A 26,309-nucleotide genomic window follows, 5' to 3' on the forward strand; every position below is an offset into this window, starting at 1 on the left:
TTTAATCTTTTGGTGATTCAAGTGACTGCTTGTGTCACTTTAGGTGCAATGACTGCAACTGAACACTTCCGGTAGCTGTTGACCGTGGTCTCATATCACTGTGGTCACATATGGTCACATATCACTCAGTCCACTCGTCCATGTAGGACTGCTTTAGCTCAGCAAACACTTCCAGGTTTTTGAGCTTGAGCATTTACTTATTTAGCAGACACTTTTCTCCAAAGCAACTTCCAATGAACCTTATGTAGTGTTATGAACCCACACACCTTATTCACCGTGGTGACTTACACTGCTAGATACACTACTTACACCAGGTCACTCATCCATACATCAGTGGAACACACACACACTCTCTCTCTCTCTCTCTGTCACTCACACACTATGGGGGAACCTGACCAGCATGTCTTTGGAGTGTGGGAGGAAACCAGAGCACCCAGAGGAAGCCCACACACAGACACAGGGAGAACACGCAAACCCCACGCAGAGTGAGTGGGGATCGAACCCACGTCCTCTCGCACCACCCAGGCGCCGTGAGACAGCAGCGCTACTCGCTGTGCCTCCGTGCTGCCCCGTTGGCTGAACGTTTCCATTCAGGTCTTGATACAACATCGCAATAGGATTCGGGTCAGGACTTTATCTAGGCCATTCCATAAAACACAAAAGTAGACATATAAATTCAAATGCATCAAAAACACACATCACATAGATTTATGTACCTAAACGATTTTATACTCCCAGATTAGCATTTCCTCATTTTACATAATATTTACAAGATCTTTTTATAGTACTATGAAATAACACTAAATGGAGCAAGAGATTTTGACAGATTTGGAGATGATTTGGGTATTAATCTATTTTTCTTATTTTTATTACTCATTCGCTTAATAAGTAACAAATAGTAACACAAGTACTTTGAATGCTCAATGTAAAAACATGCAACATTTTTTACAATTTAATAACATTTATTAGTTAGGTCTTTTGGTAATAATGAAGCACATGCATAAAATGGAAAGTAATATTGTTGTATTCTTCATTAATTACTCATATTTAATCCCAGTGATATGCTAGATTTGTTTTATCAGCTCTGCAGAAAGTCAGCATTGTGTTAATCGGCTAGGTCTGTTTTTCTCCATTCTTTCGACAACTGACTTTAGAAATCACAAAATTATTCGAACCTTGAGACGGTTTCAGTAGTGCACCATAGAGGGACTACTTACTACATACCCAAAAAGGTACACATTTGTAAAAACACCAGCAAGACATACAAGTACAAAGCAAAGAATGACAGATCTTTGAGGGAGAACGTCCCTGAGAGCAGGACATGAGAGATTTGTAGGCGGAGTTGGATCTTGATGAGGTGGGGACTGTGGTCAAGTGGTTTGGGTTCACAGCGTTCCTCAAATAGGACTGGGAGGAAATGAATGTGCACTTCACTTGTCATTGGGTTCTGCAACAGTTTTCTGAAAGCACTACATGTACCACTTGTATCCACGAAGGAGCTCGACCACGGTCTTAGTAATTCTTGGCTCTTCCAGATGAGTTCTTCGAGTTAGAGGTCTCACCCTTCTTCTCTGAAGGTGGTCTTCATCCGAGGGTAAGGAATAAGCAATATAATACGAGATAACGCTTGTAAATCCGCAAAATGTGGTTGCTGAATAGTATACTGTGTCTATGATCTGACTCATCAAGACCTTCATACCGTCAAAATTCTCCTAGGGTTGTTGGTTCAAATGTGGCTGTCTACTTGTCCATGCAGTGTCTCCATGTTTACCCTGTGCTTTGGGTATATATTGTGTGCGTGTACTCCGGCTTCATGAAACCGCTGAAGAGTGCGTTGCGTAGATGAGCGGGTCCCTTGGTGAATTACCATTCCGTGCGAGGTACACCCGAGGTATAGCCTTGGTTCCTGGGAGAGACTCCAGATCACTGCGACATACACAGAACAAGTGATTCCTTTTTGAATATGAGGAAGGATTTTGATTGCATGCCCTCTTCTAGAAAACATTTTATACCTTGATAATAAATGTCCAAGGTGTGACAGAACAGAAGTGTAGTGTTTTAGCCCTGTTGTTCTTACAGAGAAGTAGATTAACCCTTTAGTTTCCACCATCAGCCATATACAACCCTTAGATCATACAGGACAAACTAGGCTTTGTATGCGGGGCTGTCAGTTTCCATCACCCCTCAGGAAGTCACTAAACTGTTTATGTATCGTCCCGTGACGTTGTGCAGCTGCGCGGGATGTTTTGGTCATTACCCGATAAGTCACAAGACACTGTTAAAAATTTAATTTGTACTGCTTAGTATTTTCTTGGTTGGCTGCATTACGTGTCAATCCTCCTGTCCTCTGCAATGTAGTCAATTTCATAAGTTTGTTCTACTGTAAAGAGTATTTATGTAATATATACTTGGGGAGGAACATCAGCGCATATAGTGGAAAGAAACAAACTTAAGAATCACATGTCTGAAACTGTCTCTTTCTCCTAATGTAATACACATACTGTATTTTCTGACATGTACATCACTTTGGGGAAAAGTGTGCACTGAATGAAGAAATATAAATTTTATTTTTATTATAGTATATTTGTTTTTATTAAAATCAAAAAAACCATCTCAAGTGAAATATTTTTGAAATGTACAAAATTTAGACAGCACATAATGGCTGTTGATGGTCTGAAGTGGCAAGGAATAAGGCTCATAGCCTCTACCACTTAACAAAAGAAGCATTTCTAAGAAAAAAAGTATTCACTTAATCCAAATATATTAATTCTATTAATGTATATAATTTCAACGTTTTAGTGATGGTATTTTTGTAAAAACTTGGATAGCAGCAAGTTTTGATAAAGAACTGCTAATGTGGTTCTTAGAAAAGGGAAGTGATAGTCAGCCATAATTAAAAACATAGCTTTTAACCCATTGCTGATATGCAGAAAAACTATGCATTTCTGGTAAAGCACGGTTGCATAGCCACAGGTTAATCTGCGTAACCCCTTTGAGAGTTTTATTTTAAGGTGGATTTTTAAAAAAAAAAAAAAAAAAAAATCACTGATGGATTTTTTTTTTTTTTTTTTACTGTTACCTCCAATACGATGCTTTGTACTTTGATGCCCTTTTGATGAAGCTGTTACTGAACAATTGCTCCTTTCCTTATGGGTACAATTGGCACAAGACATCTGTTCACAAATTGTTTCGTCTGCAGTTCTAAAAATCAATCAGTAAAGACTAAATATCCCAGAGAATGTATGTTCTGTAAAAATTGCTGATATTGCTACAACACATTAAACACTTCTGCAGTTCCCTTTCAGTGCCAGCTCTTGATCGATTCATCACTCAAACACACGCTATATTTATCATTTTGATATTGATCACAGGCACACCAAAACTCCAGCCACAAGTTGTAAACGTTGTAGAAGTGAGTTGTACCGCTCAAATGTGCTTTACTGCCATCTATGAGCTCGGCCGGTAGCAGAAATTCTGGAAAAAGCAATTAAAAAGTAATAAATAGGAAAAATATGGCTATCTCTGGGAGTACATAACTCTAGTGTTCATTGCTTGAGCAGTTGGCGGATTGTTTGCTATTCCTATAACATTACGTATATAAATGCCTATTTTGTAGATGGTGCCGTTGCGGGAAAACTTCTGGCTGTTCCTGGTAATTGGAATGGTGCTGGTCTCACTGGTCATAGGCCTTATATTTCTCCTCATCAACAAGTGCATCTCCAAGAGAGGTAATTCCCAGTAATACACTGGTATAAAACCTTGCAGTAGGCCATGCGTTGTGCTGAAAAGGAAAGGTTAAATCCAAATTAATGTCTAATGCTGAAAAACCATTCCAAAGATTTGCATTTACAGTATAAAGTTATTAGAAATTATAAAAATTATTCACTGCAGTTTCAGAGCCAATATTTTGAACTGATATTTCAAATCTCCCTGTGAAGTGGCATATAAATTCCATTTCCAACTATTTTATGAATAACTGAGGCAGCTGATAGCATAATGGATGGAGCTGCTGCCTTTAGATGAAAAGTTCCTGGAATTAATCCTGCTTGTGAACCCTTCAGCAATGTACTTGGCCTAAAATTACTGCAGTAAAAATTACCCAGTTGTATGAATGGGTAAATAATTGTAAGTAGTTGAACATCTTAAGTTGCTTTAGAGAAAAACATCAGCTAAATGAATAAATGTGGACTGTGGAAGTATCATATTGTCCTAACAGTACTGTGCTACAAAATGCTATTTGTCTGTTTAAACTCTACAAATTCTCTGTTTTTGTGTTTACAGCAGCTCAATACAAAAATACTTTCCAAAATTCAAAACCTCAATTTTATACCCAGTAAGTATAACTTACAGTCCTAGCAAAAAGCTTCAGTGCCCAGAACAGAATCGGATTTCTAAAAGCAAATGACTATGACCCTTATGTTTAAACTGACCTTAGATATAACTTTACATGTTTACACTGTGTCAACTCGGCAAAGTTTAGGCAGTCATATTTGCTCCATTTCATGGAACCCCTACAATCATTCTGCAAAGCATAAAATCCCGTAGCATAAACCCAAATTAAAGACATTCATGACGTGCACATGCTATGTTTTACCACATGGAATTTCTATAGGGATTAACCTCCTGTGATCCACTTAATCAGGAACAGCCAATACCATCCAAAACATCTTGAAGAACAACTGCCTCCCCTTCCACCAAGGAATATTGCTGCCCCATCATCCCCTGGTTAGTATCTGAATGCTAAGCCTTCATCTATCTTCTTAATTACTCTATCCTAGAAAATGAAAACGATATTGTTTGCTAATAAAGTGACAGATGCTGTCACTGTCAAGATTTAAAAATACTGCTCTCTGTTCATTGTGTCCTCTGGGGTACATCTTGCATTCCTGTGGCAGCTTCTGCCAGCTATGAAGACATTTCAAGCGTGCCAGACTACATAAAAGTGGACGAGAAGACACCACCGCCCCCATACAAGCAGAAAGAGACTCCACAGTCCATGACTACATCCCTGGCCCACGATACCACCTCTATGGATTCGTACGATGATGTGATTTCACCCGCATATGAAAGCGAAGACTACGATGATGTGGTATAAGCTTGCAAGCTTCCGATGCAGAAAAGCAGGGCTCGGACCTCGCAAGGATGGACGAAGTCTGGTCCTTTAGACACAGTCCACTGCTTAATCAATTCAGTACCACTCCCTCAGCACTTAAAAGCATTTTAACTTTTTCCTCGTACACAGTCATAAAACCATATGCTTAGATATTACTATAACTTCAGAGTCTCATTTTCCTGTATTGGATATTTTGTTAAGTGTTGGTGAACCTCATCACATCCCTCAGTTATATTTAATACAAAACACTGAATCTTAGCTGTAGTGACTATATTTAAATGCTTAGTGAGATCTTAAAAGAAATTTTTTACAAATGAACTTGTTAGAACAATGTATAGTATTGGTAAATAAGAATTACAGTAATTTCTAATGTATACTGTAAAACCTTATTTGTGCAGCTATGCATATATACACAAGCTAAAACACTGAATATTTTCTCTCCCTAAATTCAGATTAAGACTTCGTATGTTATATTTACGTTGCCATGAACACTAGGTTAGTGTAATGTTTGCAAAGACTTCCTCTGTTGGACAGGAAGTATCTTTGAAAACTTCCTTAAACCATCAGTTCTTCACGAAGCAATATGCTGACAGGACCCTTGGGTACAGCGACTACGTGTTGCACAAAACGTACTGTGCTTTAAAAGTACACTTTGAGCATCCTAGTTTATCCAATTAGGAAAAACTAAAAATTAACATTGCATCTTAACCTGGCTTGCTTGCATCAATTCTGATGAAATTAAGCACAGAAAAACACTAATGCATATCTCCAAGTATATATTTCTATTTCCTCCAAGTGAATTTAATTTTGTTGAAACACTGAAACTTAAACCAGACCAAACCACATTGTTACCTTTGAAGCAGCTCTGAAAGTCTGTATCGAAATGGAATTCTACTGATACTCATTGGAACAATTTATGATACTCTTTGTGTAAGTTTTAAAACATAGACTTGAGACACCATACTCTGCATGAAATTTCCAAAAATCACCGCAGAATGACACAGAGCACGATCATTTATATATTTACATACTTCTTGCAAAAAAGAAAAAAGTAAAATCATAAAAGACTCAAGATCTGAATGTATACCCACCCTCTGCTTAGTCAGAGCAGTATTATTAATTTCATGTCAGCATTTAAAAAAGCTCAGTATTGAGTTTTATCAACGGTTCATTCCAGAATGAACTCAGGAGTTGTTCGGCCCTTTTTCGTACTCGTCTTTAGCAACAGTCTCCCTATTTGAACAGTGTGGTCAAAAGTTTCACGGAGACGCATGCCTCAAAACACAGACAAAGCGCAACTTTCTTGCTGGTACACAGAACAGTTTTGCACTCTTTATCCAGAATGAGAGAAATGCATGGAAAAAGAAAAAAAGTCTTTTTGTATCTCTCAGAAGGTATTGTCCAAAACATCCAAAAAAAGGGAGGTCCTGTTACCCCCCCAGACGCTGACCTTCACCCCAACCAAAACCCCCTGGACGATCCTCTGGGAGGGGGTTGTAATTTGCATCCTGTTCTGGACTGTCAAACAGCATCTTCCTGTGTGACAAAGACAGAAGCCTGTTACGAACAAACTTTAATATCTCAAGCTGTTTCAACTGATGCATCAAATAAGGTCTTAATCTTTAAAAATAAACTCTCCATTTCTTTAAAAATAAAAAACTACTTTGAAACAGCAAAAAAGCTGACTTACAGAATAGTAGGAGTCTTCAGCCATCTGCCACCCCCAGGCTGGTTTGGAAACACATCCTCTAGGAAGAAGTAGACATGTCCTACAGCAATACCTTAAGGACAAGAAAGTGCGGAACATTCTCATCAAGCTATTCTGTGAAACAGTTTTGCAGGAAACATTCCAATATTAAGAAAAACTTGTGGTGAACCATACCTAGTAAGTCCACAATAATGGAGTTACCGAGCAGCAGGGAGAAGCCCATGAGGACCCAGGGCAGGAAGGGTGCTTGGAAGTTAAGAAGGCCAAAGAAATTCATCCGTACATTGGGGTTCCGCCTGCTCCAGACGTACACCAGCATGATGGTAAACGCCTGGCCCAGAAAAACCAGACTCACAAAGGTGCCAAAAATCTGAGCTGCTGTAAAGGCAAAAAACATCTGGACTGGAGATCACCATGTTCAGCTGAAATACAGGATTCAAAAGGAAGCACACTAAATGTATTTGATCAAGTCTCAAGAGACCTTTTTTATATTTAAAAAAAACTTTGCAGGGTTCACCAACAATGAAAAAAATGTCACAGCTTAGGTAACACATTAGTAAACAAATCAAAACAAAGGTATCTGGACACAAAGTCACAGAATTTTCTGAAACTTGTATGCATACTGTTAATTTACAGTTTGGGGGGGGGGGGGGAGGTTTGTGAACCTTCTGAGTGACCTGAATTTCTGCATTAATTATTCAAGAAATATGTGGTTTGAGCTTATAAAAATGACAGAGCTTGGTTACTGACTACTCTTCTGAAGAATGATATGGTCACATGTGGCAGGCACAAATCAAAAGACATTTCATATGAACAGGTAGAAATCCAGTACTGATTCCACTCTGAGTAGGCGCCCTGCAAAGATAATGGCAAGAGTACACCTGAGAAAAGAAGCAAAAAACACAATTGTAGGGAAAAAGCAAAGAACCTGCACAAATTGCTAGAACTTGCCAATATCTCTAATCATTTGTTCACTATAAGAACACAAAAAAAAATTGCTGCACGTCTGAAGTTTGCAAAAGACCAGTTGGATGTTCTACAGCACTTCACTTCTGGGACACCATTCTGTGAAGACAAGCGAGGGGGGGGGAGAACAACTGCTCAGCAATACCAAAACCTCATTGTAGCTGTCAAATATGGTAGAGGGGGAATCATGGCTTGGGGCCACTTTGCAGCCTCAGGGCCTGCACAGCTTGCAGTCACAGAAGGGACTATAAACTGAAAATCGTATCAAGAAGTTTTACATCAGAATGTCAGGCAAGTGCTCCATCAACTGAAGCATAAGAGAAGCTGGGTGATGCAACAAAACAGTGACCTGAAAAACAGGAATAAATCAATAGAATGACTAAAAGAAGAAAAATGGTATTTTGGAATTGTCAAGACTCCAGATCTCAACCTTATTACGATGCTGTGGCATAACATGACGAGAGCTGTTCATGCAAGGAATCCATGAAATATCAAAGAAATTAGTTGAGAGAAGTTATTTAAAATTCCTCCTAACCATTGTGCAAGTCTGATAGCAGCTACAGGATGGAGGTTATTGTTGCTAAAGAAGATCACTCACTAAGGGTTCACATATTTCTAGTCCAAGCAGGAAAAACCGTGGAAAACACCGTTTTCGATATTTCCAAAAAGTACAATTGCATGTTGTCAGTTTAAGCACATTGGCTATTACTGTGACTTACTTGAACAGCAGACCACATTTTATAACTAATGCAGAAATTCAGGTAATTCCAAAGGGATCCAAAAACTTTTTCTTGTAAAAAGTTATTTTTTAAGACGACTATGTAGACAATGGTGTAAAAGGATACGGTCATGAGAAGGCCACCGAAAAGGAACATGAAGACAAAATCAGCAGTGCGACCTCTGAAAGAGCCCTCCTCCAGCATCCGACAGTATCGATACCTGTGGGCTTGTGGTTAAGGAATCCCTCTAAAAGCAGGAAATAATGAGGATGATAAACAGTGTCAAATATACTATTACAATGAACAGTTTTTCAGAAGGCTGTCTTTATAATTAAAAAAAAAAACCACACACATGGAGAGCATATATTAAAAAGGATACAAAAAAATCATGTTGAAAAGAAAATTGAATCCAACTGGACCGAAGAACAGAAAATTGGTCACCAGCCGCCATACCTGTTGAGAATAAGGGCAAGAGTAAGCGCTCTGGAATGTCAGCACGATGTTTTACGAACGATCGCTCCAATGCGGCTCACCTGATAATTGTTCAGTATCAAATCTGGGTTGAAATACAGCTGGAAAGGTGTGATGAGCTCTAATTGCTGGAGAAAGAATATAGGCAACACGTTCAGGATACCGAATGAACACATCACATGTACCCCCACGCAGCAGTTTCTCCAAAGTGACTTACAGTGTTAATCCACCAACAATTACTTGCATACTTACAGCTGAGGAATTTTACTGGAGTAATTCAGGGTAAATCACTTGCTCAAAAGGTACTACAGCTGGAGCACAACTAAGGCAAACTGAAATATCACATTCTGCTAATCTGCCCTTAGAATATTAATCTCCTGAATACTGATCTACCCAGTTACACTGCTAGGTGGGTCTTGTACTGCTTAAAATCAGAGTAAACTAGCTTCAACATGGGTACTACAGCAGGAGCTGGAGGAAGGGTGTGAGAATCAAAAACCTTCACGTGAAAGCCCTTACCACTACGCCACCTGCTGCCCATAAGTATATAAGGGCGGTAAATATGTGAAAGTTAAGGAGTCACAAACAAAACTAGTGCAACTAACGTGAAGAAAGTAGCAAACACGTCTCACTCTCACACACACACACCACTCACTCATTTGGCTGAGGTGATCACTGATGGAGAGGTAGCACTAAAAATCACTCTTAACACAAGCCTTGAAAACACTGTCCAATACATAATGAATTCCACTTCATAATCCCAAAAAACGATGTACAATCAGTGAACGTATATTTTACTTACGTGAGTGACTCTGTGTGACAGTCAGCTGTGTGTTACACGATTGCTACCAAGCGATACCATTAATTTTCAATAATAAAACCAAAAAACTTGCGCGAGGGTGAAAGGCAGACAAAAACACACTGCGGTTAACTTACCACTGCGGCTGTTGTGAGAACGCAAGCGGTGGTGTACGCCCTAGTCACAACAGGAATCTGTAAGTACTCCTGTTGGAACGTCTGGTAAGCCATTTTGGAATTGACTGTGCGCTTCCGGGACTTTCTGGACACGTCATCACAAGGCGTGACAGAGAGCATCAGGAAATAGAGCCCTCGAGCGCTCATTCGTTTGGTTAGTTTTATACCCTTTCCTGATTAATCCGCTGGACTGTCAATCATAAGGTCAGTTCCCTCCGCGGCAGGTATGGCGTTGTCTGATTGGTTGACGAGGCTCCGGTGACCAATCGCAAAAAACGGCGTGGTACAATGGGAAATATTAATAATATACGTATTAACAATAGAATGTTTCAATTATGTATATATATATATTACATTTAGAATATACCAATTTTAAAAATCTCGTAAACCAACAACTACTACTCTATGTAGCAGACAAAAATTTAGATAAAATAGATACTAAATATTTTTAAATTGGTAACGTTTATAACAAAGCTGAACTAAGGAATACTTTAAACTTACCCCTTTCATTCCCATTGTCTCGAGCGGCACTCCGTCGCTGTTTACGTCATTGTGATTGGTCACTTTACTGTGACGTCGAGACGGTGGGCGGGGACTTTGAGAGAAAGCCCTCCCCCTTGGGCTCGCGCGGGAAACACGGAATATGGCGGAGAGCGGGAACCAAGGTACGGCTGTGTTTCGTTGCTAAAGTGTAGACAGACAGTCGGTCGGTCGGTCGCGACGCAAGGCGCGTTGTAGTAGTTTTAAAAACTCCTCATGGAGTCGACAATACTGGACCTAATTAACTAATGTGTGCATATTTATATAAAACTATATATAACTAATTTGCATAATGACGTGACAGTGTCACACTTGTATTGCGTATCGCCAGACTTCACACTAGACACTGGATACATTACGCTTTTATTTTGATTAAATCTGTAACAAAAATCTGCACTAAAGATTTTCACTCTTCTCTATATGTTGTGTTGACGATGATATGACAATTATAAAGCTTGATTTGATTTGACAATTGCGGTACGTACGGTACGGTGGCGCAGCGGGTAGCTTTTGACCCTCAGATCCTGGTTTGTGGGCTTGAACCCGGCTTTCCTAGTCAGGTGTTTATTGGTGACTCAAATTGCTCTGTGTGTGTGTGTGTGTGTGTGTGTGAGTGAGATGATCGCTCTGTGATAGGCTGACTCATGATACTAGTACCTTCAGGATAGGCTCTGGACCACGTGACCCTGCACTGGAAGAGTGTTTGGTTATGGATGGATGGATGGATGGATGGATGGATGGATGGATGAAGTGACTCATGTACCTCCTTTCCCTCTTCCTTTCCCTCTTCACCCTAGTGGAGCCGCTGTCTCCTGAGTCTCTCAAGCTGTATGAGGCCCAGTTCTTTGGATTCACACCCCAGACCTGCATGCTCAGGGTGTACAGCGCCTTCCAGGACTGCCTGCATGACATCTTGTTGGCGGTGGAGGCCGTGTTTGTGAGGAAGCTCGCGGGCGCGGGGCCCGAGGACGAGCTGAGCCACCAGGCCCGGGAGTGCACTCAGAAGCTGCACAAGTTCCTGCAGGAGCGCGTGCGGCGCCTCTCGAACCGCATGGAGGCCCTGCTGCTGGATAACGTGCTCTCCGTTCCCTCTCACGTCCTGCTGCCGGAGGATCAGCCGCACAGCAAGCATCCCCAAGGTGCGGAGCAGCTGCTAAAGCTGGAGGCTGAGCTCGCCCGGTTGGAGCAGGCCTACCAAGCGGAGGTGTGTGCCCGACAGGCCATCCTGGCAGAACTGAAGGAGCAGGAAGAGGTCCAGGAGGAACTCGACGGTGTGCTAAAGTGGATCGGAGAGCTACGAGCCGCCTGGACGCAGGAAGGCACGGGTGGCGTCCAGGACAGCTTCGCCTTTATGACCCAGACTGTGAAGACCCTGAAAGGCTTGATGAAAGGAATCCGAACTAAAAATGGCAGCCTGGATCATTTCTGATTTGTGACTCTGTCCTTTCACATACGTCTTCATGTACTGTTTCACTGGCGTCCATGAAGTGGTGATCTACTCTATTTTTCTTAAACACCTGTCTGTTGTTACAATCATTTATACCTTGTCTCTTAATAAAACATTCAAAGTAATCCATATTTTTGGGGTAATATTTAAATACTGTATATTAATATTGAACTTATATACTATCATTGAATATTATGCCGCCTTTGATGAAAGAGAAGTTAGACCTGGGCATTTTTAAACATGGTGGATCTGTCTTTTCATAGATGTGGTCCTTGGTGACTGAAGATAAATTTATTTTAAATTCCTTCTTAGGGGAAAGAGACAAAGATGGCAGTAAATTTTAAAATCAACATCAGAAAATATTAACCCATGGATGTGTAAATACTACAACTATTGACACAGTTACCATAGTCCTGCTATGGTTTCGTGTCAGCCACATGTGTGTAAATCTTTAGGGGCCAGACCTCAGCTGCATGTTGCATTTCAGGTTCACCCATTGTGTGTGTGTGTGTGTGTGTGTGTGTTCCACTGATGTATGGATGAGTGACCCATTGTAATTAGTGTATCTAGCACTGTAAATCACCTTGGTGAATGTGTGTGGGCTGATAATACTACATACAGTTCATTGGAAGTTGCTTTGGAGAAAAGCATCTGTTAAATATGTAAATAATTTCATAAGGTTGCCATATTGTCATTTTTGAGTATCAAAATAATGACTCCATCCTGCATCCTTTCCCATTCGAAAATGTTTATTTACATGCAAAATTCAACATAGTTCACATAATAGCTGACCTTTCTCCAAATTGATACAAAGTGCCATTTTAGATTCTGATATAATTGATCATGTTTAATGAACTATAAGACTGAACTATATTCCTTTGTTCCCAGACTAATCTCAAGTCTGAAAAGCCTCAGTGATTCTGTCCTTCAGTTCTAAGCAATGATTGACATCTCCTCCCGCTCACGGCTTTCTGACAGCGTCTTGGTGACGGATCCCAGGTACTTCCGGAACTCTTGCCTCACTTGCTCCGGGTCCTCTTCCAGGGTGGAGTGAACGAGGGGCAGTTTGTTAAACTGTGATGCTATGTACGCACAAGAGAAAAAAAAAAAAATCAATGTAACGCACCGTACCGCAACGATGAACTGACCAAAATACTAAGTGACAGTGCCAGAGTAACTATAAAATGTATCCACTCCCCTCTGACTTTTTCATTTTTATGGTTTTACATCTACATTTATCTCACACTTTTCTCCAAAGTGAATTACAATGTTAGGCTACGTACAGTTATTTACTCCATTTACACACATGGGGAACTTTTACTGGAGCAGTTCATTGCAAGTACCTTGGTTAAGGGTACAGCAGCAAATAAAGGATTTCATTAGGCTTTTTGTATGAATCGAAAGACCCTCTTTAATGTCAAAGTGAACACACAGTTCTACAATTCAATTCTGGATAAATTATATACAAAAAAATAACTGAGAGGTCGAGTGTTCAGCCGTTCCAAGTCAATATCTAGAAGATTCTGGCAGCAGTAACAGCCGTTAGTTTAGATGTCTGGATCAGCGTCACACATTTTGACAATGAGAAGTAATAAACATTTAACAGTCTTTAAATAAATCAGCTAAATTATGGGAAAATTGGGAAGAAATGCACTCGGGGGGGAAAAAAAAACGAATGAGAAATGGACTATGTGGGGTGTACAGTACATACTGAAACAATGACATCAAAAAGTGGATGAACATGTATAGCCGGGTCACCTAAAATGAATTACGACATCAGTAAGAAAACTGGCAGAAGTGAAAGAGCAGCTTGGATTAAATGCACAAGAAACGAGACATTAAAACATGAGCCACATCTATCTGCAGAAAAGCCAAACAGTCACACACCCCCCCCCTGCCTCCCACTGTAACCTATGGGCGTGAAACATGGTACACCACATCATCTGATGAAAAAAGTTCTCAGCACCACCACCCAGAGTGCAACAGAAAGAAGAATGTGTCATGTTAACAAAATGAACCATGTTGGACTCTCCTGGGGAATAAAAAAGGTCATATGTCATGGAATCAATCACTACATGAGTAAAAAAGAGAAGGGCGGGTCACAGTGGGAATTAAGTGTTGGAGGGTACTCATTTTTTATTCTTTTAATTATAGTACTACTTATATGATTTACTTTCACTTTTGATTATTTACTCATAATATATTCCTATTATTATATTATTATTTCCTCATTACAGTATATTATTCTTAGATGACGATGATATGGCTTATTGTAGAAGTTTCTGGAAGACAGTACTTGTGTTATTTGTAAAGTTTCTCTTAATTTGGATTGGGTGAAGGTGACCGGGGGTGTGCGGGGGGGTTGGGCCGGGTCCTGCTCTCTGGTGGCTCTGGGGTTTGAGTCCCGCTTGGGGCGCCTTGCGACGGACTGGCGTCCCATCCTGGGTGTGTCCCCTCCCCCTCCAGCCCTGCACCCTCTGTTGCCAGGTTAGGCTCTGATTCACTGCGACCCGACTCGGGACAAGCGGGTTCAGCCAGTGCGTTTGTGTTTGTGTGTGAAGGTGACTGTGGAAGGCCTTGCACAAGGAGCTACAATTGCGGTGAGGTGTTTGAAAAGACACAGGAGAAACGTGCAGCTGTGCACGTGCGATGGACAGCATCCGGCAAGAACTGTCCTAAACCAACACTCTCAGCTTTACTGTGCCTCGTTACTGAGTCTCCAAAAAACCTCGAACTGGAGGAAAAATCAGTTCCAACGAAGGCGCACAGGCACTGAGGGTCACTAACTGGTATCTGAGGAGCATCACGAGAAGACCTAGAATACCACCGCTATAATGGGCAGAGCCTCTTATCAAAGAAGGCCTGCTGAAGACAGCAAAGTATGAAATCCAGTCTGAAAATACAGGTCCATCAGGGTAAAGTCGTTGAAAAAGACCATGTTTTAATCACCTAATGCTGGTCGTCCACCGTCGGTCCCACTCCCCGGTTTGCGGTGGGCAATGAGCAGACACTGGCTGTCCTGCAGTCCCTGCGAGGAAACGAACGAGGAGTGCCACGTCTCTATTTCCTTCAGGTGGCTGGGCACGTCTGGATTAAATACGATTACGGCCCCGCTGGAGTCCCTCATCAAGGCCGGCCAGCAGGACTCGAACCTTCAGATCGCGTCAGGAGGGATGAGGAGAACTCAGTAAACAACACTACAAGTGCAACAGGCCCTAGAAAATATTACTGAGAGTTTCCTCTCACTTGTCTAAGTCTGGGTCATGGTGATCCAGAGCCTATCCTGGAAGCGCAGCGCACTAGGCTACTCAACACACACCCCGGATGGGGGGATGCCAGCCCATCGCCATTATCGAGAAACCGATTCATTTTTAATGCAGCACAATAAATGAGAGAAATAATCTAGACGTTCGTCACGAAAAGAGGAGATGCCGGCCGGACGAAGGAGTGCGCGCCGGGCCCGACGTCGGCTACAGCGCGGCGCCGTCCTTACTTAAAGTCCCCGGCGCAATCCCAGAGCTCCACTTCGCAGGTACCGTTTTTCACGCTTCCGTCCAAAGTCTGCGATTCAAATTCCAGAATCCTAGGGAAACATTAGCATGCAGTATCAGTCAGAAGTGAGTACGCCTGCTGAGACATTATGGCACGCTTGCGTGCGACCGCGACCACGCCCACCCCTGGAATTACTGGTTACCCATTAAGGAACAGCTGTTAGCATAGTGGTTACAGCTGCTGCCTTTGGACCCAAAGGCTGCGACTGCAGGTTTGAATCTTGGCTCCAGCTGCAGTAGCCTTGAGCAAGGTACTAACCCTAAATTACTCCAGTAAAATGACCCAGCTGTATAAATGGGTAAATAATTGAAGGAAATAGTGTAAGTTGCTTAGGAGAAACGCATCAGTCAAATGAAACAACGCAAGTGCGGTCATAATAGGACTATCAGAGGACAGAAGTTTGTTTTACTAAAGAGGTGGAAGAGCATGGATGCTGCTGATGACAAAAGTGTCTCAATATTTGTAATTTGTGTGTTTTTTTTTTTTGGATTCTTAATAAAAACTGAAAAGTGCACCCTGTGTCACCTCATACCTGGTCTCAACCTGGTGCACCAGGCTTGTTGCTCTAACTGTTACTAAGGAAGAAGGTGGATATTTGGAGATACTTACATTACTTTTACATTTATTCATTTAGCAGATGCTTTTCTCCAAAGCGACATACATCTCAGAAAAATACAATTTGTACATTACATTATGAGAAAGGGAGACATAGTTGCAGATGTGTGATTCTTCAGTCGAGTTAACTTTGTTACTTTCCACCATATGAACCAATGTTCATTGCACCAGTATATTTAAGGTTTAGAGACAATTTTCCTTCTAAGTATTTACAGAAACATAGTATTTATGTTGGGGGTGGGGCAGATTCAAGTAAGTGAACTCAAACTTTTGAATGGTCCAGGTTTTAGTAAAGCTGTACCTGGAATGTGCTACACACACAGGGATCTGAACGCACAACCTGCGCCGTTTGGACACCCGGCGCAAAGTGTCAATAACAGTCATTTATGAACATTGTATCAGTCCAGTTGCAACAAAAATGTACTCGGGACATTTCAGCAATCCAAACAGTCTAAAATGTGGGAAATGCACAGACACACACACACAACTATAAGAAGAGCACGGAAAGGCTTTTGAGTGGAAGCGCGTCGGTCTGATCTGCGAAAGGACGTATGTCGAGGAGCGCACTGTCCACGTGCGACGAGCCTTTTACGGAAATGTCACTGTAGTAAAATCGCTCACGATTACTCATTCGCTCGTGAACACGGCGGCTAAAGGAGAAACGCGGTCGGTGGGCGACACACACTGCGCGTTTGGCAGCGCCGGGTCCCGCGCGCGCGTTCACGTTAAGTGGGTTCCCTGCTTCGTCCGCGGTGCGTACCTGACCCCCTGCGTGGGGTAGTATTCGCCTCCGATCGTCTCCACGGTGTCCGAGAGGAAGTTTGACAGCACCGTCTTACCGCTCTGGCAGAGTGAAGTGAGAAAAAAATAAAAGTTAGCCGGCGGCGCGCGATCCGCTCAACTTTTTTTTTTTTTTTAACTCCAATTGAATTCCGCCACTCTTGCGTTTTACTCAACCATGCCTTACCTCGCTTGGTCCAATTACGAGTATTTTTGCTTTCAGCATTTTGGACTTGTGCGGATTACGTTGACAGTGATCGCATCGCGACGGAAAAGCGAATTTACCGAGTGCGGGTGCGGAGCCGAAAGGAGCGCGCAGCGCTGCCGCGGTAACCAAGGCGTCTCTAGGCGCTTTCCGCAAAAGCGCATCTAACGCCTGTTTCAACGCCGCAGATTCGCCTGTTCAGTGTGCCGCGAACAGCTGAAGAAACCGAAACGTTATTTTCAATTTAAACAAAGCAAAAATAGTCTCACGGGGTTTTGACTGTTTTTATAATAATTTTATGGAAACCAAGAATGCAGAATTTTAAAAATGTATGCAGCTAATCATGTGATGTACATGAATGATTTGTATCACTGGGAAAATAACAAATTTAACTTCAAAGTCACGCGTCTGCATCTACGTATCTCTCTCTGCTAATGTAATGTACATATTGTATTTTCTACGAGATGTACGTGGCTTTGGAGAAAAGCGTCTGCTAAATGAATAAATGTAAATGCAATGTTGTAGGAAAAAAGAAAACCTACCGGAAAGAGCCCGTCGGAAGAGTTTGAATGTAACACCGAGTCGGTGAATGAAGCGCTTTACACCATTGTTTGTTGGAGGGGTTTGTTTAACATGTCGGCCTGTTCTCCTGGCTTTAATAGTTCTCATGTTTCCCGCCTTTTTAGAGGGAAAGACAGAGGCACTGATCTTGTGTTTATGTCATACTGTATAAATTCTTGAGGCAAATCATTGAAAATGTCCTTCCGGGGTACCCTGTAATAAATATAAGTTTAATAATGTTTTGTTGCGAAAAACCTTTTATTATGTTTTGTAATTAACTCTAGTTGACATATTTTTCATAAAAGAACAGAATTTTTTGCATAAAAAAATGGAATTCAAGCCCCCCCCACCAAAAAAAAGAGAAATTACCTAAAATGTTGATTTTTTTTTCTTTTTGGGGGGAAAAAAAAAAAAAATTACCCTCAGTAACCCTGTTTTGTGAGAAATGGGTGTTTGTAAAATGAATGTAAATAGAATGCACATATTAGAATACTTACGTCTGCTTAAGGACAAGTAAAATATTAGCGTGTAACAGATATACCAGTAACGTATCGATCATATTTTTAAATGGAAAAATGTTGACTGAATGGTGAGATGAAGTGATCATCAAAGTCGATATTATATGTGATCCGTTTCCTTTTATTTGGTAATAAAAAAGTACAAAATGAAACGCTTTAGATTTTCCCAGTTGTCATTTTACAACTTTATCATACAATGCAAGTTAAATTACTGTCTAAACAAACGTGTTTATGTACGCCGAATGGTGATTCTGAAATTAACAGGTGTCTTGTTCATCAGATTAATTCAGAATTACAGGAAAAATCACGTTGAAAACAGGGGGAGGAAATTTTCATTTAGTGACAAAGTTTTATAGCTCTGTAAAAATGTATACAGAAGATCAAGATTTTCCATTAAAGTACAATTTCGACTGTTTTCCTGTTATGGGCATAGAACCGCATTTCCTTTGCTGAGCAGTTTATTATACAAAAATAAGAAACAAAGTAACAATACGCTTGACACAAAAATACTGTTGTGAGAAAGGTGTTGACAGTTTTGACTTTTTATCTTTTACTTTAAAATAATAAGGTCAATTGTAGAGCATCCAGGCAAATGTACTCTAATGTTTATTGAAAAACAAAACAACTGCAGCACACAATAAAGGTGAAAAAGGGAGACGGTATATTTTAAAGGCTTTGTCTTCATATCTACGTGTAATATATGTTTATTTTTTGTTCATTTTAGCTGACAGATCTTCACAGAGGTGCCCACTCCGAATCCGGGATAGAGGGGCTCTGTGAAGGTGGTCTCGAACCTGTACAGGAGGGTCATCGTCTCCCCGATGCTGTAGAAGGACACCGTCCCGGCCGAATGGTCCAGGTAGACGCCGATCCGGGGAGAGTGAGGGCCATTTACGGCCTTGTCCACCCGGTTGTGCCAGGCCGAGTAGCCGGAGTCGGAGCACAGCAGGCTCCAGGACTTCTTATTGTAGCCGAGCAGGCAGAGGGAACCCTTCCCTTTCCGGCTGATCCCCCTGTAGGCGACTCCGACCGAGAACTCCCCGCTCCACTCGATCTCCCAGTAGTAGCGGCCCCCGGACAGGGCCTCCCTGCAGAGCACCTGCGCGAAGCTGTCGAACCTCTCCGGGTTGTCCGAATACGGCTGCAGGTCTCGGGTTCGAATGACCTTCCTGTTGCCCTCAGATATGTAGAGCTCTTTGTATGCGGTGTTTGGGTCCAAGCGGAGCTGACAGAAGTCTGGACGGAGAGGAGGTATATAAAAATGATATAGGAAAAGGGATACAAGATAGAAAAATTCTCCCTTTAATGAAATTATTCTGGACTGATCATTTTATCCTTCATGATTTGTCTCATTCATTTGCTTAATCTTTATTTCCAATATCGAGGAACTGATTTACAAGTTTATGTCCTACAACGGACATATTAAACTTATATATTTTTATAATGATAATAATAATAGTAATAATAATGATGCGGGACAGCTGGTAGCGTAGTGGCTAGAGCTACTCCCTTTGCTCCAAAGGGTTGCAGGTTTGATTCCCACCTCCAGCTTTAGCACCTTTGAGCAAGGTACTGACCCCAAAATTTCCTCCGGTAAAAATTTCCAAGCTGTATCGATGGATACATAATTGTAACCTTAATCTTCTGAGTCGCTTTGGAGAAAAATGTCAGCTAAACAATTAAATGTAAGAATTATAATAAAATGAGAGACTTCTAAGACGTACTCACACTTCAGAAACTCAGATCTGGTCCTGGGCTCTGGGGGGGGTGAGCTGTCCACTGTTACTTCTCTTGCTGGAGTCAAAGCAGCAGGAAGAACACCAGTGAGATGCGCAATCAAAGCTATGCAGAACGCGTAAATATTTTGCCGTAGCGTTACCACGCTATGCAAATATCTCTCGGATGATAAATACGCAAGCAAAGCCGTCTGGCGCTGCTTTTGAAGACTCGGACGTAGCCGTGCAACTCAACGCGGCTGCAGCCCAGATTAAGTTATGACTCCGAAAGCGGTGAGATAAACATCAAACGAAGGTTTACCTTTAATGGATCTTTCTTTGGTTCGGTTCTCCACCGTGTAAACCGGGATCTCGTTCACTGTGCGGAAAGAACAACATATAAACACCACTTGCAAAGGTTGGCCGGGCGTTCGCGGATGCTGCGGCTTGCGCGGAGAATGGGGGGGAATCGAGGCCAGAAACAGTCCTCCACCTGATCGCGATATCTTCAGCAGCTCTTCTCGGCCCAGTTCCTCCAGGCGCTCCTTGATTTCGGCCACGGCCTTCCTGGCGGCTGCGAAGGAGAAGTCCGGGTTCACCGTCACCCGTGGGATGACGCCATCGTCGGTCGGGGTGCATAGGTAGTTGAAGTTCTGCCGCCAGAAGAAGCACAAGAGGCTTTTCTGCTTAGAGGTCGGAATTAATTTTGGCCTCGACCAGAGTGACGATCATAGCTGAGCTGGGCATGTTTTTTGTTTTTGTGAAACGTGAAATTGAAGCGTTGCTGTGATTATTGTTGTTATTGCTATTAGTTTAAGTGGCACTTTCGTGGAAATAGACTCAAAATTTAAATAGCTGAATGGAATGGGGCAAAGTGGGTTAAACCGGGGCCTGCTCTCCGGTGGGTCTGGGGTTCGAGTCCTTCTTGGGGTGCCTTGCGATGGACTGGTGTCCTGTCCTGGGTGTGTCCCCTCCCCCTCCAGCCTTACGCCCTGTGTTGCCGGGTTAGGTTCCAGCTCCGGCTCCCCGCAACCCCATATGGGACAAGCGGTTTCCGACAATGTGTGTGTGTGTGTGTGTGTGTGAATGGAATGGACTTAAGGCTTTAAGTCCTGGCCCTTCACTACTTCACTTAAAGCATTCATTTATCTGACGCTTTTCTTAAATCATTTTAAATGTTAATCTATTGACTATTGTTTAAACATTTGTACATTTACACAGCTGGCTTTTTTTTATTAGGGCAATTCATGGTAGGTACTTCGCTCAAGGGTCCTGTAATAGGAGGTGGGGTTTCAACCGGGGTTCTTTAAGGCCAAAGGCAGTAGCACTAACCACTATGCCACCTGCTGGCCCTGCGGCTTCCTACAGTGTAATTATTGTGTCCTCAAAGCATCACAGCTGTACTAATGATATGGTTTGGTTCATGACTCCCAGCTGTACGAATGAATCGGCCTTTGTCCGGAGCCTTTTACCTGCAAGAAGTGAATGTGGTCCTCTGTGCTGTACAGCTGCTTCAGTCCAGACTCCTTCTTCTTCAGCTCCTCGATCTCCTGCTCCAGTCGCTCCACCAGGCTGTCGGCCTGGCTGAAGGCCGCCTTCTCGTTGATGCCGATGAGCTTGGTGACCTCGGTGCGCATCCTCTCGATGGAGCTGATCATTTCTCGGAACATCTTCTCGCTCTCAGCCATGGCCCTTTGGGCTGAGCTCTGGCGTACCACCCCGCATGGAAACAGTTAATACATAATTCCTTGCAAACGCTTAGTCCAACCCCTAATTGTGTGTTCCAGAGACTGTGTTACACTGCAAGCTACTTCTCTTCTGTGACTTGTACTTGTACATATCTGACAGGAAAGGGAAATGAACAGAAAAAGGTTCCCTGAAATTAAATATGGACCATATGGCTCTGATTTGCTTTGATAAATCTTTGGTATTTAATGTTTCTGGATCCAAACTTATGTGAATATTGTACATAGTACAGTCGTGAAGAACTGGAGAGCTCAGATTTCATGCACTATCAGCCTGTGGAGTACGGACGATTTTCCACGAGCCCCTATAATTTTAGCACTGATTTATACAGTCTATGTTAAGGAATTTTCTGTCTGTGTCCCGAGACTGGAATTTGCAGTTTTCAGGCTCCCCATTGCACCGATCTCACTTACTTTGAGGGAGTCTACAGCTGTTCTCAACTCATCCAGCTCCTTCATCCTCTCCTGGCATTTCTGCCGGATTTCTGTCTGCGAAACTCCCAGCAGTTTCTGTTGAGGGCGATCCAGGCAAAGCAGAGGTCAAAAACAGCGCTGGCATTTAAAAGAAAGTCCTCGAACCCCCAGTGATCACTAGCACTTGAGCTGCAAGTCAAAAACGATGTAAAAAAAATTAAAATAAATTAAATTCAAAGAAAATTCACATTTATATGCTGCCAACCCCCCCCAAAAAAGCAGCTTACTATGATTTACCCCTTTAGCCAGCTGGGTAATTTTTACCAGGCAATTCAGGCTAAGTACCTTGCTCATTGGCACCACAGCAGGAGGTGGGATTCAAACCTGGGTCCTTGAAGCCCAACGGCAGTGGCGCTAACCGCTACGGCACTTGCTGCCCCTCTCTAATTACTGTGTCCTCATATTATTAACAACTTATTAATAATGTTTAATTGGCACCGAACCACAGCCCACTTCATTCTGCTAAGGGTTCAGAGCTCTCATACATATTTGTAAATTTCCATCCATTTTCATGGACCGCTCATCCAGGTCGGGGCCACACATTCCTATATGTTACTTACATTTTGTACGTAGGAGAAATACGGTAAATCGGTCTTTAAAATCACGTGACGCTCTCGTCTCTTACACGCGTGTCATTTTTTCGCCGCTGTTTCCCAAGCACCGTTGGCTGCCAATGTATTTTCACAGGGTGCATAAAGGGTTCCTTTCCATCCTTTGTTAGTTTCTTTGTTTTCCTTCGATTTCCGTCGGCCCGAAAGGAAACCCCTCCCGCGAACAGAAGGAAACACGCTGTAGCGCAATTAGAAAAGGGGCACGTCGCAGCGTGAATCCGGACGTCGAGTTCCAACGGCAGCGTGAGAAAGCATTGTTTCCACACTTTGGTTTGCTGAGGAAACGGCGCCGTGGTCCCATCGCCGGATCGGGCTCGAGGGCTTTCTCGGTGGGAACTGGGCGATTGCGTTAGTCTCGGACTTCGGAGAGGGCGGCTCGCAAAGGGCCGCTTTATCTCACCCGAGAGCTGGAATCCCAGCCATGATAGGAATGCGACGTGGGCCGCTGCGGACCTCGCTTCTAGGTGCTCGCATACTGAGTCCTGGAAGCCAGAAGGGCGTTCGCTTCCACCGTTAGCCGAGATCACCAGGCCGTTCCTTAAGATAAGCTCGGCGACTTCTGGGAATCCGATGAGCGCGTGCGAGATGGGCCGCGAAGACGTAAATCTCTGCAAAGATTTACTAAAGTAAAGCACACCTTTTCTTTTTTGTAAAGTTCAGACAAACCATAAAAGCAAAATTTCTGTCCACTAAACGCCTCTCCCGGTATTAAACTGAGAAAAACAGCCTGCCATGTATGGATATTGCACTAGTCACATGCTTTTGGTTTATGATGGGTTTGTGAAAGCGGCTGCGGTGAAACAGCAGACTTATAATTGAAAATTAAATACATCAATTTAGAGACGTTCCAGTGAGATCACTTTCGCGGAATCGGCGGAAACGAGGAGGACGGCGCAGCGGCCTGGCGGCATTTTAACACTTTGCTGGGGATTTCGTTCACCGGACAAGGCGAGCGTCCCAGCGACTCGGCAGGATCGCACGTCTCCTTGCCGCCAGTATCTGCCGAAGCCGGTGACATCATTTAGAGGGCTCAAAGTGCAAGGTACGCACAAACTCGTGCTTTGGACAGAATACTACACAAGTACAAGTCCTCTATAAAACCAGCCACAATAACCCTCCTTAGATGTGTTCGCATTATTAAAAAAAATCCCTTATGTTCCCATAACTCCCAAAAATTTTTTTTTCTTCATTAGAGCACCTTTATGAAGTAATATCAGGCACGCTTTTCATTCTTATTCTTACAATTTACCGCCCCTTCGAAAGTCACCCTTGAAAAGCCGCGCGTTACAGTGTTATAAACTCGTTCCACACTTTTTACTGGTGTTTTATTGCACACGGGAGGGTGAGGCAGCGAGATTCAACGTGTCGTTTCAGAGCTGGTGTCACTTTAAGCATCTGAGGAGTTATTAATCAATTTCTGGTTGAGATTTTTCTATTTCCCGTGGATCTAGGCGGTACGAGTTCCTTCGGGACTCGCGGGGTTGTCTGGTCGAGGAAGAATTCCAGGTACAGAGAGGAGAACCCCGAGGGCTGGCTTTGCGCACGGACGCCCCTTACCTGCTTCTCGCTCCGTTCGGCCTCCGCCGAGACGATGTCGTGGCCCTTGTGCTCGCTGACGGTGCACAGGGCGCAGATGCACATCTGGTCCGTGCGGCAGAACAGCTCCAGGGTCTTCTGGTGCTGGGGGCAGATCTTGCGGTCCAGGTTGCCGAGCTCGTCCACCAGTTTGTGGCGTTTGAACGTGGCCGACTCGTAGTGGGGCCTCAGGTGCTTCTCGCAGTACGAGGCCAGGCAGTTGAGGCACGACTTGATGGCCTTGAACTTTTTCCCGGTGCAGAAGTCGCAGGGGACGTCGGTGGGCCCCGCGTAACTGTTGGCGGCGGGCGGGCTGGGGCCGGACCTCTTGAGCTTCTCCGCCACCTTGGTGAGCATGGTGTTGGGTCGCAGCACGGGCCTCTGCGTGAACGTGATCTGGCACTGCGGGCAAATGTAGATGCCCGTGTAGTCGGCCTCGTTCCAGTAGTTGCTGATGCAGTCCATGCAGAAGCTGTGGCCGCAGGGAATGGCCACGGGGTCCCTCAGGATGCCCACGCAGAGGGGGCAGCTGAAATGGTCCGGGGACAGGGATTCGGCCATCGTCCCAGCACCTGTCGGGGGAGAAGTCAGGATTCGCCGCGGTAAGACTCGGCGGACTGCGTCGCCGCGGAGGCGGAACCCGTATTTCTGAATTCCAGGAGCCGACAACTGAGAACAGGCGGAGCTCCCTCCTCTGAGCCCGTAAGCACGGCCAGGCGGAGATAAACAGGCTGAGAGCCCTGGCCGCTGAAACTCCAAACAGGAGGGGCGGGGTTTAGGAGGAAAGGGGGCGGGGCCAAACTCCTGTGGAATGAATGAGTGTAACATGAGGCCCTGACCCCACTAAGTTGTGCGCTCAGCTAAACGTACTCTTGCATATGCATCGTTCCTTTCGCGCAGGTCACTTATTTTTACACGAGTACAAGATTATTTTTTCCACCCCAATGCGCATCGGCTGTAACTCATCAGAATTTTTTTTTTTACTTTTCCGATTCTCTTTCTCACGTTGCATTTTTCGCGTTTTATAGTCTACGTGGAATAAGCCTCAGCCGCGGTCTGGCCTTGTCTTTCATTTTCAGGACATTTAAAACAGTGCGTGCAGCATTTAGAACAATGTTTGGGACTTTACTTTTATTTTTCTGTTAATGCACCGACAGTCCAGTATGGGAATTAAGCAACGCGAGCGAATTCTCACGGCAAAATCCCGGCGCCCACATAAATGGAAGGAATTTACTGCTAGATGTTTTACAAAGACTCGCACAGGTCATCTGAAGTGTGCTTTAGTGGAGATGAGTGTGGTGTGGTGTGGTGTGTGTGTGTGTGTGTGTTTACAGGGCAACCAGCCGAACAAGTTCTGCACCCTGAATGAGACGAAAAGGGAAAGACAAATTGGCCACATAGTTAAGAGATGCCCATCCCCAAAAATACTACATTCTTATCATTGAGACAAACGAATCTCATATTTTCGATGTCATGACACAGACTGAAGCATGTAGAATATTTCAACATTCGGAGCACGAGAGACCTTTGTTTCACATCCCTTCTCTTTTCTTCGCATCAATCTGTTCGCCGACGTTCATAGGTGTGTGTGTGAAGGTGTGAAAACTGAAAATATTAAATAAAACAGGGTCTGTGTGTTCATATTATAAGCAGCACGGTGGCAGAGCGAGTAGCGCTGCTGTCTCACAGCGCCTGGGTGGTGCAAGAGGACGTGGGTTCGATCCCTGCTTAGTTTGTGTGGAGTTTGCATGTGCTTCTTGTGTCTGTGGGGGTTTCCTCCGGGTGCTCTGGTTTCCTCCCACACTCCAAAGACATGCTGTTCAGGTTCCCCCATAATGTGTGAGTGACAGAGAATGTGTTCCACTGATGTATGGATGAGTGACCCATTGTAAGTAGTGTATCTAGCAGTGTAAGTCACCTTGCTGAATAAGGTGTGTGGGCTGATAGTAACACTACATAGAGTTCATTGGAAGTCGCTTTGGAGGAAAGTGGCTGCTAAATGAATAAATGTAAATATGC

The 26,309-nt window shown here is 43.4% G+C and overlaps 5 protein-coding genes across 5 annotated transcripts; 2 read left to right on the forward strand and 3 right to left on the reverse strand.

Annotated features, from left to right (window-relative positions):
• The first annotated feature begins 1,445 nt into the window (after window positions 1-1,445).
• scimp (SLP adaptor and CSK interacting membrane protein) lies at window positions 1,446-5,356 on the forward strand. The gene is made up of 5 exons (XM_018741799.2): window positions 1,446-1,594; window positions 3,617-3,728; window positions 4,282-4,333; window positions 4,643-4,725; window positions 4,896-5,356. Exons 2-5 carry the CDS (start codon window positions 3,617-3,619, stop codon window positions 5,093-5,095), a joined length of 447 nt encoding a protein of 148 aa, XP_018597315.1. The 5' UTR covers window positions 1,446-1,594; the 3' UTR covers window positions 5,096-5,356.
• Window positions 3,697-10,255, reverse strand: derl2 (derlin 2). The gene is made up of 8 exons (XM_018741798.2): window positions 9,914-10,255; window positions 9,040-9,105; window positions 8,886-8,959; window positions 8,633-8,726; window positions 6,996-7,191; window positions 6,804-6,894; window positions 6,564-6,649; window positions 3,697-3,781 (listed from the first exon to the last, which is right to left on the reverse strand). Exons 1-8 carry the CDS (start codon window positions 10,097-10,099, stop codon window positions 3,705-3,707), a joined length of 870 nt encoding a protein of 289 aa, XP_018597314.1. The 5' UTR covers window positions 10,100-10,255; the 3' UTR covers window positions 3,697-3,704.
• A 320-nt stretch (window positions 10,256-10,575) lies between these two features.
• Window positions 10,576-12,047, forward strand: mis12 (MIS12 kinetochore complex component). Its single transcript, XM_018742047.2, has 2 exons — window positions 10,576-10,617; window positions 11,290-12,047. Exons 1-2 carry the CDS (start codon window positions 10,596-10,598, stop codon window positions 11,919-11,921), a joined length of 654 nt encoding a protein of 217 aa, XP_018597563.2. The 5' UTR covers window positions 10,576-10,595; the 3' UTR covers window positions 11,922-12,047.
• A 626-nt stretch (window positions 12,048-12,673) lies between these two features.
• Window positions 12,674-17,231, reverse strand: ift22 (intraflagellar transport 22 homolog (Chlamydomonas)). The gene is made up of 5 exons (XM_018742048.2): window positions 17,074-17,231; window positions 16,867-16,949; window positions 15,433-15,522; window positions 14,889-15,091; window positions 12,674-13,021 (listed from the first exon to the last, which is right to left on the reverse strand). The coding sequence occupies exons 1-5, from the start codon at window positions 17,110-17,112 to the stop codon at window positions 12,873-12,875; spliced, it is 564 nt and encodes a 187-aa protein (XP_018597564.2). The 5' UTR covers window positions 17,113-17,231; the 3' UTR covers window positions 12,674-12,872.
• A 1,054-nt stretch (window positions 17,232-18,285) lies between these two features.
• On the reverse strand, window positions 18,286-24,999 carry ftr82 (finTRIM family, member 82). Its single transcript, XM_018742046.2, has 7 exons — window positions 24,273-24,999; window positions 22,045-22,140; window positions 21,358-21,591; window positions 20,379-20,538; window positions 20,208-20,264; window positions 19,899-19,964; window positions 18,286-19,406 (listed from the first exon to the last, which is right to left on the reverse strand). Exons 1-7 carry the CDS (start codon window positions 24,849-24,851, stop codon window positions 18,886-18,888), a joined length of 1,713 nt encoding a protein of 570 aa, XP_018597562.1. The 5' UTR covers window positions 24,852-24,999; the 3' UTR covers window positions 18,286-18,885.
• Between the last annotated feature and the right edge of the window lie 1,310 nt (window positions 25,000-26,309).

This window comes from Scleropages formosus, chromosome 25, assembly GCF_900964775.1.
Source record: "Scleropages formosus chromosome 25, fSclFor1.1, whole genome shotgun sequence".
In the NCBI taxonomy this organism is placed as follows: domain Eukaryota; kingdom Metazoa; phylum Chordata; class Actinopteri; order Osteoglossiformes; family Osteoglossidae; genus Scleropages; species Scleropages formosus.